Below are 23290 nucleotides of genomic sequence, written 5' to 3'. Positions count from 1 at the left end.
ACTTGTCTTGAACCATGTTTCCAGTGGTCTCCCAGATGAATAACAAAAACTGGTCATTTATGAAAGTCAACAGCTGAACCCAAACAGAGCATCAGATGATTTCAGAGTGCGACAAATGTCTCATCAGTGAATTACAACTTCAATAACTGTACAATGTACGGAAGCCTGTGAGGGCTATCTCCACACTCTGTGTGGAGGCAGAGTACTTGTATGTGAGGGGTCATTACATTGATTTTTCTCAATTTTTCATTATTTTTACACATTATCCTCTTAAAGCAGAGGATACAGTTCAGCCCACATAAGCCCCGCCTTCTACAGCACCAATGAGCGAACTCTACTCACGATTATACCGGATTAACAGGGGACCAATTCGGTGGGATTAAATATCTTCCACTGGATTTTTAAAAAATTAATTTATGCATTTGTTTTCTTGTTTATTTATTTTTAGGTGCTTTTTTTTTTACGTTAGTATTTTTTAGCCTGTATTCTGTGTGTTGTGTTGAAAGTCTAATGCCTATAAAAAGAAGGATAAAATAATTAATTTAAAAGATTAATTTAGACAGACAACTCTTCGTGTTTTTTACTTTTTCAGCAATGTGAGGCTCCAGATGGGGGTTGAGCGTTTCTGGCTTATGGGATTTGTAACTTCACTCCCCGAGGGGGTTTTCACTGGGAAAGCGGGCGAAAAATCGCAGCCTTCCTGCTCACCAGCCGTTACCTGAGGAAATGACATCAGCACTTCTGTGCTGCTGAGCCGGATCTTCCGGCGGGTCCGGGCCGGTGACGTAAGCGCACTCTGAGCTCTGAGCACCCACCTTCCGCGTGTCCGCCCAACAGCCGTGCTGGTGGGGAAGCTTGGCCAGGTCAGTGGTGGTGGGCAGGGGCTCGGGGGGTCTCACAGCATAGCTGACTGATCCATTGGCATGACATCAGTGCAGTGGCAAAAGGGAAACGTGAGAAGTAGGAAGTGTTTGGTCTGGTGACTCATCGCGAATTTTCTTCAGCTGGTCGTGCTCTGACTGCAACGCCTCCCATAGAAATGGCTCCCGTGGAAACCGTTTTGAACTGCAATCAGATGTCGCAAAGTAAATCCATCAGGGGTTAGACGCCCGCTACCCAATTGGAGGATCAAAGAACGCTTAAAGTCCCGCATTCAGGCCTCAGCCCACGTCTCCTGGAAAGGGATGGGAACGTGCGGAATGTGTGTGTGGTGTAGAAGGGCTCCGGGAGGAAGGCAGCTGCGGAATATGGACGTGGGCATTGCGATAGGAAACACTGAGCTGAACTGGGAAGCGTTTGGGAAGAAAGGCCAAATGAGGAGGAAGTGTGCAGAAAGGGAATGGGAATGGATGAAAGTAGAGGGAAGGAAAAAGAGAAATGAGAAGGAAACGAAAGCGAGATCAAATACTGAGTGAAATATAGTGAGAGATGGAGAACTGAAACACCAGTGTCTATGTGGCGAGAATAGCAAACAACTGTCAATCAATGTGTGACAGCCAGCCACACCATGTGGAGACTCAGAAGTGTGGAATCCAGACATCACGGAGGCTCAGGGTCTCGGTGCAAGAGCCACCCAGCCACCCCGAGTTAGTTTCCATGTGACACTAAAACCAGGAAGTCAGGGATCTAGAGCCCCGTTCTGTCCAGAGAGGTGAAACACTTGGATTGTCACGATTATTTCACATTCTGGTGATAATTGGCTAGCAGAATACTGTTAGGATCAGCTAGCCCTCTCATGCACTTCATGCTGACCGACGTCAAATCTAAGAGACTCTCGATGTAATTAGCCGTGCGTTTTTAGTCATGTGCTTCAATCCAAAGGTTTCAAGGTTCAGTCAGGGATTGGTTTCCTGAAAGCATTATATTATTTCTCAGCAAGGCTGCCAGAAGCACAGGAGTCAGCGAGTCAGAGTCCTAGTTGGAGATGAGTGCACTGCCATAGCTCACTTGTTTGGTAAATAACTAATAAGCATTTGGCCAGCATTTTATGCTACTACCATACTGTAGTGTCACTGGAGAAGACTCACCAGAGAACACAATGTTCGATTCCATGTGCAGTGTTCTTTTGATCAGAATTAGCAAACGGAAAAGGACTCCACAAGCAGGAAAAACTAAGGGATGTTAATCACAAGCGATGGACAGACAAAACACTAACCAAAAAAACCTAAACACTAACTAACAAACACATGCACACAAACTCCACCATAAACAACACAACACACTGGTGACGCAATAGTGATGTAGTAATGATGCAGTGGTGATGCAATAGTAATGTAGTAGTGATGCAGTGGTCATGTATTGCTGTTGCAGTAGTGATGTTAGAGTTGACACGGTGACACAGAGAAAAAGTGTTGATGTATTTACTCCAAAACAACAGAAACCCAGAAACACGGGAATTCTCTGCACCTTTCCTGTCACTCTTCAGAATGATGTAAGATTCCTCACCAGCTCAACTCTATTCACCCAACCAGAAACACAGAAGGACACACCAGCGACCTACAGAGACGACGCGCTGCAACCACTGAATAGACCAGGTGTCAACGACCCTGTAATGGCCCACAGTCCCTTGCTGTCCTCTGTTATCTACTGAGCGAGAGCACATGTGGGCCTCCAACAGAAAAGCCTTACTGCTTTCAGAAGGAGAGAATCATGTGTCACTGCAACTTTTCTTTCTGGTATTCTGAGGAGTGCGAAGGGCCACGGATGTAAAGGTCCTTGCGAGAAGCTTTTGGTCGTAAAGGTCATTGTACTAAGCTTTCTGACAGCAACAGAACAGAAAAGTTCTTTTTAAAAACAGACAAAAAGGTCTGTGAAAGTTCACCGTTACAAGAACAGTCAAAGTTTTAATGTTCTTCTCTCGGAAATCAGGCCAAGGGAAGACTGGTTTCTAAAACATGGCAGAGGAAGAGAGAGCCTGGAATAAACTACATGGCACACTTTTCTTTCTTTTCTTCTCTTGGAAAATCACGAACAGCACATCTGGAGGTTTGCAAGTTCCTTTTCTCCATCAGGAAGAGCTGGAGCTCGATACATCCGGGGATCTGTCAGCATGCCAGGAACCTGGATCTGCCAGCAGACCCAATACCAAACTAACATCCAGAAGACTGAACTCCAGCTGTCAGTCAAACAGTTCCTATATTTGACCCCCAGCATCAGCAAGACTGGATGGTTTTAGAGAGCTGATGAGTGGAATTAGTGTGAGAAATGGTGTTGAGGAACAATACAGCCCAGCAGCTCGAGCCTTGGACGAGCGTCTGACAGGGGCAGAAGAAACCGCCGCAGAGCTCAGAACAGGTAGAACACTTTCACCTCTAACCTCTGCTCTGACCCATCACATCCCTGTTTGAACCATACCTGACACCTTCGCCAGATCTACCAAGCACTGGAGGCTTGAAGCACAGTAGAACTCTTCTTCTCTGAGTCCACTGTTGTTAGATGTGTCACCATAATCTTCCTCCTCCTCTTCATCGCACTGTTTTCTCCCTCCCTGGCTCACTGTCCTACAGTCAGAGCGGCAGCCAACAGAGACACAGTCACAAAAGCAACTTCATGCTTACATTATGTGATCTAAGTACGCGTGGGAAGCCTTGCTCGTTAAATAGCTCGTTAGCAGGGAAAATGTTTGTCTCTGTGTTTGTTTACTTTCATTCTATTTTCCTCTCATCCACTCATCCCCCTCCCACCGCAATCTGGTTTTCCTTCTATTTTCCCCTTGCCCCCCCCTCCCTCTCTCCCTCTCTCTCTCTCTCTCTCTCTCTCTCTCTCTCTCTCTCTCCAGCTCTCTTTTAGTTTAGCTTCGTTACTCAGACGGAAACTCTAATGCCCCTGGTGTCAAAGCTGCCCCTTGGCTTGGCTGCTGTCACACTGCGGCACTGTTCACGATTGTTCCCACTCCTCCACCAGTACGTCTCTCCAGGCTGAAGCAGACACAGGCTGTCATCAGTGTGGCCTCAGGTTTCGGTGCTAAATAAACCTTATTTATGGTCCCGGCTGGGGTGCCATAGTCGATGGACTGGTGTAATGTGAGCACGTGAGACAAAACGTTGACGCCGCCCTACTGATTCTGTTGAAACAGCATCACGCCTAAAACGGGCCTAACGCTGGCACTGTTTCTGATTAGCCGTGTGTGGCACTGGACAACAAAGGATGTCCTTACAAATTTGCGCTTGCATGTGGCCCTGGGCAGGCTGGGTGAAGTTCTCTGCCTGCTTTGTTGCAGGTGTTCTGTTAATCATGCAGACCTGTTTCCTCCTTCAGGATGTATGCTGTTCTTTTAGCCTTATTTTAGTAGTTTTAACTTTGTGGTTTTTATGCAACACAACACGTGGCAAGTCTTGTTCAGCGATGCCTCCTCCTGTTAATGCATGGGACAGGGTCAACTTAACAGAAACACGTCCATTAAAGAAACATTTATTGGAGGTTTAGATCAATAAAACCATTTCTAAGAAGCTGGCACAAAAAGGAAGTATCCTCTCACTGACATCTGCATCTGCCTCTTTCCTTAATCAGACACCTCCAAGCTTTGTGAGCATGACAGACTGTTGCTGGAGTCCACACACACAGACATCATCACCCACTCACACACATAATTAGCAAACCAACTGTGAGGGCCACACTCCCCAAAGAACGGACTGAACCTAGAGATTCTCTACTCCAGCTAGTCTCTCTGCTCCATTAAGTCTCTCATTTCTGTGACCATATGATGTAAAGGCCAGTTTCCCCAGAGCAGCTATGACTTTGACACAGCCATATTTCCTTGAAAAGATCTGAATTAGAGATGGCACTGATCTGACACATTAATATCAGCAAAAAAGTGTTTTAACGGAACCTAACTGATACTTTTCCAGCCTGAAAAAGCAAATCCCAGCTACTTTCTACACATTAGCACTTCAGTCAATGTTCAACTGCAAACATCCCTGCATTAGCACACGTGACGACCTGCACTAGCACACGTGACGACCTGCACTAGCACGTGATGACATGCACTAGCACACGTGACGACCTGCACTAGCACATGTGATGACATGCACTAGTACACGTGACGACCTGCACTAGCACACGTGATGACCTGCACTAGCACATGTGATGACCTGCACTAGCACACGTGACGACCTGCACTAGCACACATGACGGCCTGCATTAGCACACATGACGACCTGCACTAGCACACGTGATGGCCAGCACTAGCACACGGGTACAGGTAGCCTCTCTGTCTGCTCACTCAGTGCCTGCTGTGTGTTTGTAGCGATTTATAGCTGAAATTTACAAGAAGAATTATAAGGTCAAGATTTATAAGATCATTTACAGTTGTGTTCAGTACTGAGGGAAAAAAATGCAGACAAACTATAGTGTAAAATTCAGGATTCAGTGAGTAAGGCAGCCATACTGCGCAGACGTTGTGTGTATGTGTGTGTGTGTGTGCTGGAAGTGAGTGTGTGTGTGTGTGTGAGTGAGTGTGTGTGTGTGTGTGAGTGAGTGTGAGTGTGTGTGTGTGTGTGTGTGTGTGTGTGTGAGTGAGTGTGTGTGCTGGAAGTGAGTACACACCAGCTGAGAACCAAGCAGGTAGTGACATGGCAATATAGGAATAAACTGCTTTAGTGTTGTAAATAAAGTTTTTTTCTTATTTTATCATTTAGGTTTGTCCTATCTATATATTATATCTGTACAATATAGTCAATATAATACATCTCACACAAAAAAGAAACTGCAAACTGCCAACAATCTAAGTATCATTCAAACAGCTCCAGTGAAAAAACAACGGATCCATACCAATATCAGGCAATATTCAAAATATATCAGTATCGGACTGGTATAGAAAAAATAGTATCATGGCATCCCTAAGCTGCACTCCTTGTCAGAGAGAAAGAGAGAGAGCAAGAGAGAGAGAGAGAGAGAGAGAGAGAGAGAGAGAGAGAGAGAGAGAGAGAGAGGAGTGTAATTAAATCAGAATGAGAGCAGACAGAGAGAGAAATGCAGCCATGCATCCAATGCCTAAAACAATATTCCCACCCAGAAACTCTTCCGGCATCAAGCCATCGTCCAACGTTCCTAATTCCAAAGTCGATATAACCAGTGCATGAAACGAGGATCAGTGGTTGTGTTCCAAACTAGCTCGTAGGGTTCACCTTGCAGTCAGTGACTGTGCTGGCTGACGTGTGTCAGGACACCTATCCATGTTAACACAGTCACAGTGGTGACATAATAAAAGCGTGTATAGCTGTTGACAGTCACAGTGGTGACATCATAAAAGCGTATATAGCTGTTGACACAGTCACAGTGGTGACATCATAAAAGCGTATATAGCTGTTGACACAGTCACAGTGGTGACATCATAAAAGCGTGTATAGCTGTTGACAGTCACAGTGGTGACATCATAAAAGCGTATATAGCTGTTGACACAGTCACAGTGGTGACATCATAAAAGCGTATATAGCTGTTGACACAGTCACAGTGGTGACATAAAAGCGTATATAGCTGTTGACACAGTCACAGTGGTGACATCATAAAAGCGTGTATAGCTGTTGACAGTCACAGTGGTGACATCATAAAAGCGTATATAGCAGTTGACAGTCACAGTGGTGACATCATAAAAGCGTATATAGCTGTTGACACAGTCACAGTGGTGACATCATAAAAGCGTATATAGCTGTTGACACAGTCACAGTGGTGACATCATAAAAGCGTATATAGCTGTTGACACAGTCACAGTGGTGACATCATAAAAGCGTGTATAGCTGTTGACAGTCACAGTGGTGACATCATAAAAGCGTATATAGCTGTTGACACAGTCACAGTGGTGACATCATAAAAGCGTTATAGCTGTTGACACAGTCACAGTGGTGACATCATAACGATAGAGAACCACTATAGCAGTAAATCGACAAGATACGTTTCTGCCCGAATAAAAGAGCTTAAATGCTGAAATACTCATGAACTGCCAGCCCTGGCCCTGACCACCTCGCCATGGTGGTCAGGTAACAGACCTTTGTCACTTCCCTTATCTAGTCCGCTGGAACAAATCTCGGCCTGGTAGTGTGGAGGAGAGATATCCTGAACCAGCAGGGAAAGAAATAACGGTTGTACCTGTGTCGTTAACAGCAGCCTACTTGAATGCCAACTTTTCTCTCAGTGGGTTACAGGGTGCACCGAGAGAGAGAGAGAGAGAGAGAGAGAGAGAGAGAGAGAGAGAGAGAGAGAGAGAGAGACAGAGCGGGTCCATATACTGCCCTGCTCCTGAATGCACAGCCGAGGAGAGAAATCCAAAAGTAAACCAGTTCCTGGATGTTTTGTTTTGTTTTATACATATGTTCGAGTATAAAAAATCTGTCACACCCACATCTGTCCCGCCTCCTGACTCCGCAGTAGTGTGACACTAGTGTGACTTTCAAATGTAAATAAATAAAATATGAAATGAAATGGGGTAAAAAAAAAAAAAAAAAAAAAAGTAAGATCTGAAATTTGCATGTTCATCCAACCGGGATGGAGAAAAATGTGGAAAATGTCAAGAACGGAGCGCTCTTGAAGATGCTGACTGGAGTCTTCTGCTCTTTTCACAGCAGCTCCACGACACGTGCAGAAGTACACACTATCGTCTCTATTTGAGCTGGTCTCATAACGGGCCTGAGTCAGTCATCCAGGGTGAGTCAGTCCTCTGAGCTGGTGTACAGCTGCACACAGCTGAAAGCTGCTAAGGCCTGTAGTTGGATTTAGAACCAAAGCCGTTAAAGGTTTAAAAAAAGACACAAAGCATCTCATTAACCTGTTATACTCTCAGATCCAACACCATTTTTAGCCATGACGTCAGACTCGCTTCAATGGGATCTCAGCTCTATATACACACACATAAACACACACAGAAACCACAACCCAACCACACACCTGTACATACCACGCACACACACACACAGAAACCACAACAAAGCCACACACCTGTACATACCATGCACACACACACAAAAAACCACAACACAACCACACACCTGTACATACCACACACACACACACACACACACACACACACAAACACACAGAAACCACAACACGACCACACACCTGTACATATCACACACAGACACACACACACACACACACACACACACACACACAGAAACTACAACACGACCACACACCTGTATATACCACACACACTGACACGCACACAGAAACCACAACATGACCACACACCTGTACATACCACGCACACACACACACAGAAACCACAAGACCACACACCTGTACATACCACACACACACACATACACACAAAATCTGCAACACGACCACACACCTGTACATACCACACACACACACACACACAGAAACCGCAACACGACCAAACACCTGTACATACCACGTACACACACACACACAGAAACCACAACACGACCACACATCTGTACATACCATGCACACACACACACACACCGAAACCAAAACACGATCACACATCTGTACAAACCATGCACACACACACAAACACACAGAAACCACAACACGATCACACACCTGTACATACCACGCACACACACACACACACACACACACACACACAGAAACCACAACACGATCATACACCTGTACATACCACGCACACACACACACACACACACACACACACACAGACGCACACACAGAAATCATAACACGACCACACACCTGTACACACCACATACACCCATAGACCCATAACAATGACATTTTTCCTTAAAAGCCTTGCAGTTTTCCTCCAATCATCAGACATGTCGCATTTGTTTCCTCCAATCATGAGACACTTCACATTTTTGCTTATTTGTAGCTTAAAGAATCATGTGCAAATAACCAATTATAGTTTTGGGTTTTTTTTTTACAACCATTTAAGCACAATTTTGAAAACAGTGCTCAAAACACTACACACAATTCACACAACCACACAACTAGCAGAGCACTTCAGATCTTTGGCAAAATGAAACACTTAATTCAAAACTACAATAATTGATAAAAACCCAAATTTGCCACCATATGGCACCTATATGGTTCATATGATTTGATTCATATAGAGCCAGTTACACACTGCTGCGCTCATTCTAAAATACTTTGAACATTTCTGCTTTGATAAGAAAGTCTGAGTTAGATTTCCCCCCACAGATATTGTTAAAGTATGTGAATATATTAACCACAAAATGCACAAGACCAGTGCTGAACACTTAACACTTTTATTTCTCTCCACACTATAAAAACCGAACAGTACATCCATGTATTTCCAGAAGTTTGCATTTTGCACTGAAAATCAGAATGGAACATATTCCAAACAAAATTCAGTTCATAAACACAGAAAAGACATGTGTGGACAAAAAAGCATAAACAAAAACCCTTCCCCTGGCCATATCAGTTCTTCCACATCACATGAGTCTTCTCAAAAGGTGATGCCATCCTTGCACTGATCCTGGATCAGTTTGATCACAGACCTCCACTGTGGCGTGAGTAAGGAGGATTGTCTATGAAGACATATTCAGGCAGGATTACATCAGCACCCATTTGCAAAAACTTCTGAATTAATAAGACCACACTATGTATTTGAGTTCAGGCCTACTGTAAATGTTGGTGTTAAAGGTTCAGTGTTGAGTGACCAGTGCTGAAGTGAACATCACTAACCTGCAAATGTTCATGCCCCAGGTGTTTTACTCCAAATGGCACTTGGTAGAGTTGTTTCATCTGTGATATTTTTAAGGATTCACCTCAGTGTTGATAGAGAAACCAGGTAAGCTGTTATTGAAAACCATGTGGTCATTGAGGGCATTCGTATGAATTCCTGAGGTGTATCACATTACTGGCCAAACCGGGTTTACTGTGGTGCTCTTGTTCCTTTAAGAACATGCCGCCTTTCCTCCTCCATGTTCTCCACCCACAGTCCCATGTAGACCAATCAAAACACACTTAAAGTGTCCCAGACAGTGTACAAGACATCAAACATGGAAGCCACTGAACGGGTACCAAACCGCAGCGATGTCGTACATGTAGTCAGAAACGTGTGACTGGTTTTACTGGAGAGAGAAGGTGTTTTTCACCTGTGCTCCATCTGAACCGTCTGGATTACTGCTGTGGCAGGATCTGCTGAGGTTGGGCTGAGCTCTCTCTCAAACCTGCTTTACAATGCAATCATTCTTCATCCACACCCTCCTTCAGGTCCATCTCTCTCTCCTCCTCATCCTCACTCTTCTTCCTCCACACCCAGCCTCTCTCTTCTTCATCTTTGCACTCCTTGTTCTCTTACTACAATGTTGTCTTCTATTTTTGTTAAAGACAAGTAAACACATATATTGATTTTTTTTTTAATTCTGCTTATGCCTGATTAGTGATTTTACAATTAAGCACCCAAGTGTCTGCACACCTGACAGCCATGTTTGACCAACTGGTTCACAGGTGTGATGTTTTGGTTCACAGGTGAGGTGTTTTGCTTCACAGGTGTGGTGTTTTGCTTCACAGGTGAGGTGTTTTGCTTCACAGATGAGGTGTTTTGCTTCACAGGTGAGGTGTTTGAAAGGCATTGCCTTGAAATGACAACGTGAGCTCATGTTAGTTTTCTGTGGCTGATCTAGAGAAGTGTGTGTTTTACAAAACATGTGAAACTGAAAATGTTCTTACAGTTATGCAGATCTTTTCCTCCTTGAGTGTCAGGTTTTGCTAACTGGGATTTATTTTTTAGTGTGTAAGCAATCATAAAAATCTGTGAGAAGAGTTTTGAACAATATCCAGAGGGCAAAGTCATTCTGGGTCCACAAAAATGAATGTAGCATTACAATGAACTCTTCCAAAAAGGATTACAGCAACACCCATTTATATGAGGTGGGAGGCCATTCTGTAGAGGAGGTATTGGTCTCTTTGTTTTTAGGGGGTTAGATAGTGTGAGTTGACCTGGGTAGACAGAGGATTGGAAGTAAACAATGTGGTAATTAACAATGAGCTATGACTACTCATCAGTAGTTGACCTAAGTGTTGATCTGAAGAGCCATCTTAGCACCAAGTCACAGTCATTGTGAAGGTTCAGGATCAGAGTGCAGGTCAGGGGTCACGGTTAGAGTTAGGATTAGGATTAGAGAAGGCGTAAGTGATGACTGCTTAGGCTACACCCCTTCCTGGCTGCTAGGCTGGGTTGGGCTGGGTTAGTCGGGGTTAGTCTGGGTTAGTCTGGGTCGGGGTGGGTCAAGCTGGGTTGGGTAAATCTGGGTTGGACTGGGTTAGATTGGGTTGGGCTGGGTGAGGCTGGGTTAGGCTGAGTTGAGCTGGGTTAGGATAGGTTATTCTGGGTTGGGCTGCAGGTGCTATTACAGGAGAGAGGAGCAGCAGAAACATGAAGAAAAAGAGGAGTTGGTCAGAGCTTGCCAGCACTGACCAGCACTGACCGAGGCAGCCTGATCAGCACTGACCCAGCATTGACCGAGGCAGCCTGACCAGCACTGACTGAGGCAGCCTGACCAGCACTGACTGAGGCAGCCTGACCAACACTGAACGAGGCAGCTCGACCAACACCTACAGAGGCAGCCTGACCAGCATTGACTGAGGCAGCCTGACCAGCACTGACCAAGGCAGCCTGACCAACACCTACAGAGGCAGCCTGACCAGCACCGACCGAGGCAGCCTGACCCAGCACTGACCGAGGCAACCTGACCAGTACAGAACGAGGTAGCCTGACCAGTACAGAACGTGGCAGCCCAACCACATTATACTCAGCAAGTGGGGGGGGGGGGGGGAAGGAAAGAGAGAAGGATCTGAGAAGAGGCCCTGGCTTGTTACTTCAACCTGTGATCACACCACTACTTCATCTACCTCAAAAGAGCTGAGACCTTTTATTAAACACACGGTAATCCCCCCCCCCCCCCTCTCTCTCTCTCACACACACACACACACACACACACACACACACACGAGCGCTATCTCTCTCTTACACTCTCAGAGACTACTTTTGTGTGTCTCCATCCCAGAAACAAACACACACACAGACACACACACATTAAGGAAGAGGGATAAAGAGCCTCATTTCCTCTGCGAGAGATTTGGGAAGCTGGTTTGCTTCTCCCTGCTACCATCTCTAGTTCCCTCTTGCTGTTCTTGGGGAATGAAACTAACGATCAACATTCATCTCCTCACCTGCATCTCCTGTGTCTCGCCCTCCTCACCTGGTCCTGCGTCTCAACCTCTCTCGTCCAGACTTTGGTTTGCTTACTCAGGCACAGTGTTTCTCTGCTTGGTCTGTCTTTAATGCTCATAAGTAAATCAACTTCCCACTGAGCTCTAAAGTTTCAACCAAATTTCATCATCAGTGCCATCATGGGAAAATCACAGCGAGGATCTCTCCCTGCAGAAACAGCCAAAGTCATATTCATGCTATGTGATTCTGTACGTCTTAGCAACACTTACTGCATTCTGACTGCATACACACAGAAGGTGTATGTACACTTTAATAAACACTCCTTTAAACTACTGACTGAACAGGTGAACAGACATGGTGGTTCACCTTTTGCTGTCCACAGCTTGTGCTACTCATTCTCCAGATCTCCAACCAGTTTCTGATCACATGACTGCAATTTCTGATCACATGACTGCAATTTCTGATCACATGACTGCAATTTCTGATCACATGACTGCAGCTTCTGATCACATGACTGCAGTTTCTGATCACAAGACTGAGTTTCTGATCACATGACTGCTGGGGGCTTTATGGGGCTGTCCAGGCCACAGACAGATGGACATGCGTATAAACTCCAACAGCACTCATGGCAGTGCCAGCCCTGTGGTGTGGATGATCCAGGCAGCAGCGGACCAGCAGTACAGCTCGGCCGAGAAGAGCTTCAAGGCAACAGATGGACTGTAGTGCATAATTAAACACCAGTAAACTGTACGTATAATGTACCTCCTGTAGGTACAATAAAATATTGTACGAGGTGTTTAGAGTAAAGGGGGTGTCAGGTGTGAAGTATACATAAACATAGCACAGTAAGGCCAAAAAAAAAACAAATGTCAGGGTGTAATTAATTAACGAGAAGAAGACTGTGTCAAGAATGAAGAATGAGCTTGATTTCAATTCAGTAGTTTGAATTATAGTGTTGACTAGACCACCATTACATGGGCTTTATTGGGTTAGTTGGCAGTGATTTTAAAATAACTGCTTAAATCACAGTTTTGAAAACATCACATTCAGTCCAGGCACCAGTGTGACGTTAACAGAGTTTAAAGGGACTTAGAGCTCTGTTTCTGCCTCTCACAATCTCGGTTTACCTTGAAGAAGATAAAGTGGAAGATAAAGAAGCTCCGGGGAAAAAAGATAGTACACTAGAGTCCTGCAGCTTGGAATGAGTCACTGAGATCATGTCACCAGGTGACATCATTCCAGCAGGTCACTGTTCTAAGAAACAATTAACTCTGGGGCAGTGGTGGTGGAGGTGGAGGTGGTGGAGCTGGTGGTGGTGTTGGCAGGGTTGGTGGAGGTGGTGTTGGAGGTGGAGGTGGTGTTGGTGTTGATGGAGTTGGTAGAGGTGGTGATGGTGGTAGTTGTTGGTTGGGTTGGTAGAGGTTGTGATGGTGGTTATGGTGGAGATGGTGGTGGTTTTGGTGGTGTTGGTGGAGGTAATGGTAGAGGTGGTGGTGGTGTTGGTAGTGTTGGAGATGGTGTTGGAGGTGGTGTTGTTGGGGTTGGTGGAGGTGGTGGTGGAGTTTAGGGGAGGTTAAGGGAGTTCTGGGTAAATAATGTTGCTGCAGACCTGCTTTGGCCTGCTGTGCCTGATGTCGCCCCGTGCGATAACAAAACCCACAACACACTTGCTGTCCTATTTAACAGCACTGCTGCATTGGTTATGCAGAGGTAAATGCAAATCTACATTTAAAAGTGGGTCAAAGCGGAAAGTAGTCAAAGTACACTGTCTAATCTAAGATGTCTATTATAAAGTGTTGTCTAATCTAAGATGTCTAATCTAAAGTGTTGTCTAATCTAAAGTGTCTAATCTAAGATGTCTAATCTAAGGTGTTGTCTAATCTAAAGTGTCTAATCTAAGATGTCTAATCTAAAGTGTTGTCTAATCTAAAGTGTCTAATCTAAAGTATCTAATATAAAATGTCTAATCTACAATGTTGTCTAATCTAAAGTGTCTAATCTAAAGTGTCTAATCTAAGATGTTGTCTAATATAAGGGGTCTAATCTAAAGTGTCTAATCTAAAATGTTGTCTAATATAAGGTGTTGTCTAATATAAAGTATCTAATCTAAAGTGTTGTCTAATCTAGTGTCTAAACTAAAGAGTTGTCTAATCTAAGGTGTTGTCTAATCTAAAATCTAATCTAAGACAGCACCAGAGATTTCTCCACTGCTAGATACACACACAACGCTGGACAAGGATGTAATTGACTCCTGTACTGAACGCTTTAAAATTAACCAATCAATTTACACGTCTCAGCAATGTTTGACCAAAGTCAATGGGACAGGGTCACTGCTGGTCACTGAACACACACCTCTATAACCTCATTGCATACACACATATAACATACACATACTTACATTAATCTAGTTTACCTGCCATGGAAAAAGTTTCCATGTGATTCTAAAAGTGTTTATTTAAAATATTAAATAAAATACAAAAAATATTAAATTAATACTTATTTATTGAATTTTTCCTCTCATCATTGAACTTATTATTAACATTATTTAACATTTTTCTGTTTACAAGGCTACTTAGGAAGATGTTTAAAAATGCATTCAAGACAGAGAAGACTCTGTGTATTCAACACATGCTGTTAGCAATCCAGCTCTAATCAAACTACACAGATACTCCGATTACAGCACATATGTCAGTACCTAATTTACCTTAGTCAGAGCCGGTTAAAACTGTCCTATTCATCTCTCAAATGCCAGCCAAGGGGCCCCATTCTTCAGCTGTGATGACACGTGTTTACAAGGTTTCACTGGTGCTTTAGCCGTGCGATCGGGCCGTCAAACACGGCCCTCCACGCCCACTTCACGCCGATGCCCTGAGGCTGCAGTTCTAAGGCATGGCCACCGGAGGCGCAGCCTCTACAGAAGTGGAGGGGTTTTGTTTTGGCATGCCGTTCCTCCGTGTTCTTCATCTGGCGAGAGGTGGCTCAAGAACGTCTCACCGAGCTGTTGTTTGTTTCTTAGAAGAACCAAACCCGTGGTGGAGCGCTCTGCAGAAAACAACGCCCGTTGGAAAATGTCACGGCAAGCCATACTTCATAGTTCAGAGACACTTTCCGTTAAAGGGCACTGTAGCAAAATAAGGGGCTGGGTTTCCAAAACGAGAAGCGTTCAAGTCAGACCTTGGCCGGCGCTTCCGTGAGAGGCCGCGGGACGGATCGTAGTAATTGGATCTAGAATATCTTTATCTTCACAAAGGTACCTTGGCAAGAACACGTGGCTTTTCCTGCTGAAAATATCCCAGCTTTTAAAGGGCACTAATGTAATGGGCAGGGAGTATCAGATTCCGGCTGTGTCCCAAACACACGTGTGGCGCACTGCTTTAGAGAGATCTGAGCTTCCTAACGGCCAGCTTTAACATGTGATATTTTAAAGAGGTGGAGAGATGGAAAAGGAGAGAGACAGAGTGACAGAGAAATGAAAGAAGAAGACAGACAGACAGATGGAGAGTTGGAGAAGGAGAGAGAGTGTCTGGCGGGGGAGCACAGGGTAGCGTCGCACCACGGACAGCACCCTGTCGTCCTGAGTTCCTCCGGGGGGCGGAGCATCGGGGCACAGGGAGAGACATGTCCCATCCCACTGGAGAGCAGGATGTGGGTGAAGGAGAGTGGAGCACTCTGAGCAGTTTGGGGCGAAGATGAATTGCTAATTGAGAGGAAGTGAAGGGAAATTGCATTAGCATGTCCAGACAAAGTGAAGCACTTGTGAAATCTAATTAACCTCAGAAACACGGCGGGGCGGGAACTTCAGCAACACTAACACAGATGCTCTCTGATTGCACGTATATAACTGTAGTACTGTTAACTAAAATTCACACACTTCTGTGTCTGTTCAGACTGTATGTTCCAGTAATACTCGCGTCCTGCTTAATTGAAATAACACACACACACACACACACACACTCCACCTAGTAAGAGTACAGAGGTAGAGCTCACAGACACACACCCTTTGTGATAACACAGTACCTAGTACTCGTTCTGAGATCATGTTAACTCACACACACACTCACACACTCATATAGACGTAAAATAAAACATGCACAAGCTCAGAGAAACTCACATTCACAGACACACAAAAACAGTCCAAACTCAGACAGAAACACACACACTCATATAGTCTTACATATAAATGAACACATGCATGCATAAACAAATGTGCGCGCAAACACACACACACAAACACACACACACAGATACGAGAGAATCTTCTTCAACTCAAGAGGGTCTAAGCCAGTTAGATCACAACTTTAACCTTAAGTTTGTATATTTGAAAACCCATGAAAACCCATCTCAAGTGATGCCACCAACATTAAATCTCTCATCTCTCTTTCTCTCTTCTCCCTGGCTCTCTCTACCTCTGTGTGTGTGTGTGTCTGTGTGTGTGTGTGTGTGTATGTGTGTGTCTGTGTGTGTGTGTGTGTGTCGATTTGTGCATGTGCTGTGTGTACGTGTCAAATAAAAGAATTTGATTTAGAATGAGTCATTGACAGTGAAATCTGGAAGATTACCTGAAAATCAATAATATTTATTTTAAAAATCCATATTTTAATTGTATAACAAAGACGAGATAAATCATAATATGTGCACAGCAGTTAGGAACCATACATGTCAGCATTAAAGATCACCCAGATCTTTCGATTATCTTTGAGTTCACTCATCAGGAAACGCAGCGTGTGAACGAGATGGCAGCAAAATGGCGAACAAGGCAGGACACGCTGACAACTCAGAATGATGACTGTGGTCAGGGCAACTGGCATCTCTCCATGTGAGTCAGCATTATCTTGTCCCTGCCTCTCAGCCTCTGGGGGAGGAGTCAGGAGCTGTCAGTCACAGGCCGGGTTTGCAGGTTGAGGTGCCCAAGTCCTGGTGTGTTCTCCTGGTCTGGCCATGCACTACCTGGGATGGCACTTAAGGTCACCTGTGCCCCATTCCGGGGAGCAGCGAGCATAGAGGAGACACCAGGGAAGCACAGGTGCCAGCCTGGACGTGCAGGTGGGCAACGGAAGGAGCGGCAGTTCATGCGGGTGCGAGGCACAGCTAGAACTCGGAGCCGCCCTCGTACCCGATCAGGGGTGCTGGGCAGAGTTATTTTCCCGAACAGGAGGATTTGAAGGCTGTCAGAGGGAAAAGGGCACGATTTGAACGTGACATTTGAGCTGAAGTTTTTCACCCGTCATAGAAAAGAGATGTTGTGAAGGACCTGCCATTCCACGTCAGCCCTTTCCATGAGGGATTTTTGCTTTCGTGACGTGTGGTTCAGAAACTCTCACTTTCCCTCAACAACAGGACAGGCAGCTGCTCGAATGATCTGCAGCCCATTGGTCCATTTGGCTCGTGTGACAAAAATGCGTCGGTATTCATCAAGGGGTTAGTGACCTCATCTCAAGACGTCAGTAACTCTATCCAAGAGTGAAACATTTCCTCTGTGAGTCACAGAATTTAAGAGGATTTGGCAACCAAATCTTAAAGATTTAGCCACAACCAAATCTTAAAGATTTAGCCGCAGCCTCCAAAATGCCTCTGGATTACAATTCAGGCCTTAGCAGCTAGTGGGTGAAAGCGAGGCTCCTCCTCGACCTCCTCACTGACCTGTTTACGGAGGTTACGGCCGTCGAACGGGACTTGCTGCCTGCCCGTCTTGCTGTGACCCCGGACAGAGGGCCAAGCGGGTCAAATTTCCCCTTTCCAGGTCCGTTATCCTGCTGATGAATCATTATGTACCAGGAAGCGTCACAAATCAGCGGCTAACGAGGAGGTCACAATGCCCTCTGACCTTTTCATTAGATCATACAGTTCTACACGTGGCAGCCACGAGCCATGACTAAGCACCCGGGTTTTATTAAAAATGCGCCTGTATCACCTAAAAATTCACCTGTATGGTGTGTTATTTGCATGCCAGCTCTGGCCTTAAACACAGAACACAGAATCACAGAAACCAAGCCCCACGCAAACGAGCCCCATGACTGGCATGCCGAGAACTTCTAGAGCAATGCGAGACGTTCCAGATAAAATGTTCCAGAGAAACGTTCCAGATAAAAAGAGTTCTGTGGATGTTTCAGTGAATCACAGCAGCCAACATTCTGCTGAAAATATCTTACGCTAACCATCTTACTCCTGGGGCCTCACAAATGCAATATAATCACAATATAATCACAATATAATCATGTTCTCCACACAGTCCTGGCCTGCTAGATCTGAGCACTGTGTATGATACATGAATATATTGAGGAAAGTTTCATTGTGTACTACTGATGTGTGTTTTAGAGTTACGGGGAGACTAATAACAGACCACTAGTAAATTGATATTACGCTAAATTAAGTTCAAATAAATAAAGGCACACAGAGTTAGTGTTCTTGGTTAAGCTGGAGAAAAGCAGATGTGTGGTGTTTAGAGATAAACATGATATAATCTACCCCCCCCCCCCCCCACACACACACACACACCAGCGGGATGTCACAGAAGGGATGTTGAGCTGGTGAACTGGGCTCCACAGTGCAATGACAGATGTGCCTCTCAAAAGATTCCACCATCTTTCTCTCTCCTTTTCTTCCTCTCTCTCTCTCTCTCTCTCTCTCTCTCTCTCTCTCCTCCTCCTCTCTCTGTCTCACTCTCTCTCTCTCTGTCTCTCTCTCTCTCTCTCTCACCAAATGCACAATAAATGGTCATGCTTTGTCCCTAGCTGTTGGACAGTTTTCATTTCAAACAGACACATGCAAATATGAGAATTTCGCTCACCAAAGAAAAAGAAAGAAAATGGACCATCATCAGGGAACTGGAAGAATAAACAAACAAATAAATAAATATTTAATTACATAAATAAATAAATATGCAAGCTAGGTCTGATCCCAGTATATAATCAGACACCCTGAGCATGTTATATAATGCTGATATTTACTTTGTCTCTCTCTCTCTCTCTCTCTCTCTCTCTCTCTCTCTCCCTCCCTCCCTGCAGGGGTTTGATTTGGGAGATCAGAGCCTCCCGGTATGTCAGGAACAGTGCCCGGAGTCTTCACTCTGGCAGAGACGCATGGTGCTAATCCACAACAAGCTTGTTTAAGGATGGCACAGGCATGTGGTAGACGTGGTGGTGTGGTGACGGAGCTGTTCTCTGCAGTGCTTGGCCCTTCCCAGCTGGCACCTCCAGGTCCCCATCCTTCACTAACCAGCACACCTCCCACGCTCCTCTCAGACAGGAGACGGGGGCGAGGAGGCGGCCCACAGCCCGTGCTACGAGTGAGGAGGACGCTGTGCGCGTCGCTCCTGCACACATGAAAGCCGTGTAAAGCTACACCCTTATGACACACTCTATCCCTCGCCCTCACACACACACACACACACACACACAAGGACACAGACGCAAGCCTCTCTAACCCAGTAGCATACACACCCACATCTATACTTCTCAATCCAAGGAATATGCACACACACACACAGACACACACACACACATAACCATTTGCACCTCTTTGAAAAATCAAAGCTTCTTTGTTGCATGGGAGAGATAAGATTGTGTGTACAGCCCCGTTTGAAACGAAAAGCCAGAGACTCCAGTGCTGCGTGTGCCGTGATCTGCAGACCGAGAGACCTGCACATGTCAACTGGCCTCTCTGAGCTAGCTGGCTGGGGTCCCTCACTGTGGCCTCTCGCTGGGGCCCCGGTGTATTCTCCATTCATGTACCAGCCAGATATGTGATGCACAGACTTTATTTAGCAGCATATATTTTCGTTTCTAATATGGACTGTGTTCATATATCAGAACAGTCATTTCAGCAAATAGCCATACGAGAAAAAAAAAATGCTCTCAATAAATAATAAAGACAGGACCACTACAGACTTCTGTGTCGCTTACATTCAGGTTATGGTGCCGTCTCTCCTGGGACAGCGTGCAAACACACGTGCCCACACACACACACACACACACACACACACACACACACTAATGCAACAGAGCGTTTGCTGTGCAGAGCTCCGACACTAATTAGACTTGGCCAGCGCTGGCATCCTTTGTTTGTGTTGCTCCTCTAGAGAGGGTTGGAGAGAGAGTGTGGGGTATCTGTGCTTCACTCAGACCTGGTCACAAAGAGCTGCTGTCCTTCTCCTTGCACGCAGGGCTGGTCATAGCACCCTGCCAGTGGCGAAAGGCCTGAACGTTTACACTCCTGTACCCACCCCCAACCTTCCCACAACGCCCTTCTCCGGCCAGGTGAGGATGTAATCAGGCAGCAACCGATCAGATGGGCTCTCAGCAGCAGCTGTTGTTGGCTTCTGTGCGGCCATCAGCCAACTGGTGGGAAGGGAAGGAGGTTGGGAGGATTTTCTGCAGGTCAGACGGGTCAAATCAACCCATGAAGCCAACGTGTAAATAGAGGATCTGAGGGTTTGAAGGAACGGAGATGGCAGTGAGATATGGAGGTGAGATACAGAGGTGAAATATGGCTCTGAGATACGGAGGTGACATACGGAGATGGGATATGGAGTTGACACACGGAGGTGACATACGGAGGTGAGATATAGAGGTGAGATATGGATGTGACATACGGAGATGAGATACAGAGGTGACATACGGAGGTGAGATACGCAGATGACATACGGAGATGACATATGGAGATGACATACAGAGGTGACATATGGAGATGAGATACGGAGGTGACATACAGAGGTGAGATATGGAGGTGACATACGGAGTGGCGGTTTTCTGTGAATGCCTTGTGGATGTGGATTTGCTGACACACACGCAACTCACACTGACGCTAAAAAGATCAGTACGTAAGAAAAAAAACTAAAAACAGTGATTAATTCACCACCCTGACCATGACTCACCGAACATACAAACAGCCACGACTGATTCACCACCCTGAGAATGATTCACCACCCCAAGAATGATTCACCACCACGACAATGATTCACCACCCTGAGAATGACTCGCCACCCTGAGAGTGAATCACCACCGCGAGAATGATTCACCACCATGAGAATGACACCGCTGCAAGAACGACTCACCGAACAAACAGCTGCGATGCAAGCGATTCTTTTATAAATGTCATTGTCATTGACATGTTTCACAGCAAGGCCAGGTGCGATGTCTCTGACGAGACACTGTTCTTCTGTGTTATCCTGTTCTATTCAGATACAGAACTGCAAAGCCCGGGACAAAATCTGTCTCTTTGGGAGATGGCAGTCAGATTTCTCTGAAAACCTCAGAAGCCTGTGAATGCTAACGGTTAACGGCGTGTACTTTGTGTATGTCAAGGTGATGCTTTGAGTGTACTCTGGGTGTCATTTTATTACATGTGTAAAACTGAACTGTTTGTCCGCTGCCATCCTGGATGAAGATTTTGGAATGTGATTAGGGAGACAGGATTGTCTCTGAGGTATACACACACGTATCCACACACTTATACACACACACACACACACACACACATGTATTTACACACACACACACACACACACACACACACACACGTGTATCTACACACACACACACACGTATACACACACACACACGTATACACACACACGTATCCACACACGTATACACACACACACACACACACACACATGTATTTACACACACACACACACACACACACGTATACACACACACACACACACACACACACACATATTTACACACATACACACAAACGTGTATCTACACACACACACACGTATCCACACACACACACGTTTTTACACACACACACACACGTATTTACACACACACGTATCCACACACATATACACACACACTCAAACTAACAACCTATTCCAGACACCTTTGAGCTTCAAAGCAAACAAACCACAGATAATATAAAATGAAACCTCCTTCACCTTACACAGACACACACACACGTATCCACACACACACACACACACACACACACACACACACACACACACTGCGCTCTCACCTCCTCCCACTGGTGGATGTATCTGATGAGACGAGACAGACGAAGCAGACGAAGCAGACTGAGGATTTTAGTGAAGCGCACTATGCGCAGAGCACGTGCCGTCTTGTACACGTCTGAGTCAAAGCCTTTCTCCACAATCAGGAAGATATAATCCACCGGGATGGAAGAGAGAAGGTCCACCACGAACCAGCTCTTCAGGTAGGTCATCTTAATGATCTTAGGGTCCAAGATGATCTCCGAGCTTTCCTCGTTCACAATCCCTGTGCGAAAGTTCATGACCAGGTCCACCAAGAAGATGGTGTCAGAGGCCACGTTGAAGATAAGCCATGTGGGTGAGGTTTGCTCGGAGAAGAACGTTATTCCCACAGGAATGATCACCAGATTCCCCATCATCATGACGAGCATGATCAAGTCCCAGTAGAACCTGCATGAAGAAGAAGAGCAGCAGGTGAGAGGGAGATTCCCAAGCTATCCCACATCACAAGCATTTGTTCCCACATCGCAAGCATTCTCACAAGCATTCCCACAGACCTGGAAGTCTACTACAGATCCCCCCCCCCCACCCACACTTTACCCAGGGGTCAGGTGTTACAACAGCATGGTCAGTCATATCACTTTGGTGTTAGTGGGAGGCATTTACTGAAAAAAATGTAAAAAAAAAAAAATGTATATAATGTGCATAAAAGCAAAGGCACTCACTGCTTGTCTGCATGTCACTGCATGTCTCTGAATGTCGGTGTAACACTGCATGTCTCTGAATGTCATTGCATGCCACGCTGCATGTCTCTGAATGTCATTGCATGCCATGCTCTATGTCTCTGAATGTCACTGCATGTAACACTGCATGTTTCTAAATGTCACTGCATACCACACTGCATGTCTCTGAATGTCACTGCATGTAACACTGCATGTCTCTGAATGTCACTGCATGCCACGCTGCATGTCTCTGAATGCCATTGCATGCCACGCTCTATGTCTCTGAATGTCACTGCATGTAACACTGCATGTCTCTGAATGTCACTGCATGCCACTGCCAAACTGTGTCAAACTGTGGAGGGCAGTGCGTGTCCAGGACTAGCACTCAGTGCTGCTGGTGTGTCCCAGTATCAGTACTGAAATAGATGCAGTTAATCCCCAACATAGATCAAATGAACCCTCCCTCTCCTCTTCCCATGGCAGTAGCAGACTTTTTTCCATTTC

The 23290-nt window shown here is 45.4% G+C and overlaps 1 protein-coding gene across 1 annotated transcript in view; it reads right to left on the bottom strand.

Annotated features, from left to right (window-relative positions):
- hcn1 (hyperpolarization activated cyclic nucleotide-gated potassium channel 1) overlaps positions 1-23290 on the bottom strand; it is a 98310-nt gene that overhangs the window by 62979 nt on the left and 12041 nt on the right. Inside the window, exon 2 of the mRNA XM_035526744.2 lies at positions 22091-22514. Within this exon, the coding sequence (XP_035382637.1) occupies positions 22091-22514 (424 nt within the window). The remainder of the gene's footprint in view (positions 1-22090; positions 22515-23290) is intronic.

The sequence above is a fragment of the Electrophorus electricus genome, chromosome 8 (genome assembly GCF_041902795.1).
Source record: "Electrophorus electricus isolate QZ-2024a chromosome 8, ASM4190279v1, whole genome shotgun sequence".
Taxonomy (NCBI): domain Eukaryota; kingdom Metazoa; phylum Chordata; class Actinopteri; order Gymnotiformes; family Gymnotidae; genus Electrophorus; species Electrophorus electricus.
The sequence above is the reverse complement of the archived record's forward strand: the minus strand, read 5'-3'. Positions and strand labels throughout refer to the sequence as shown.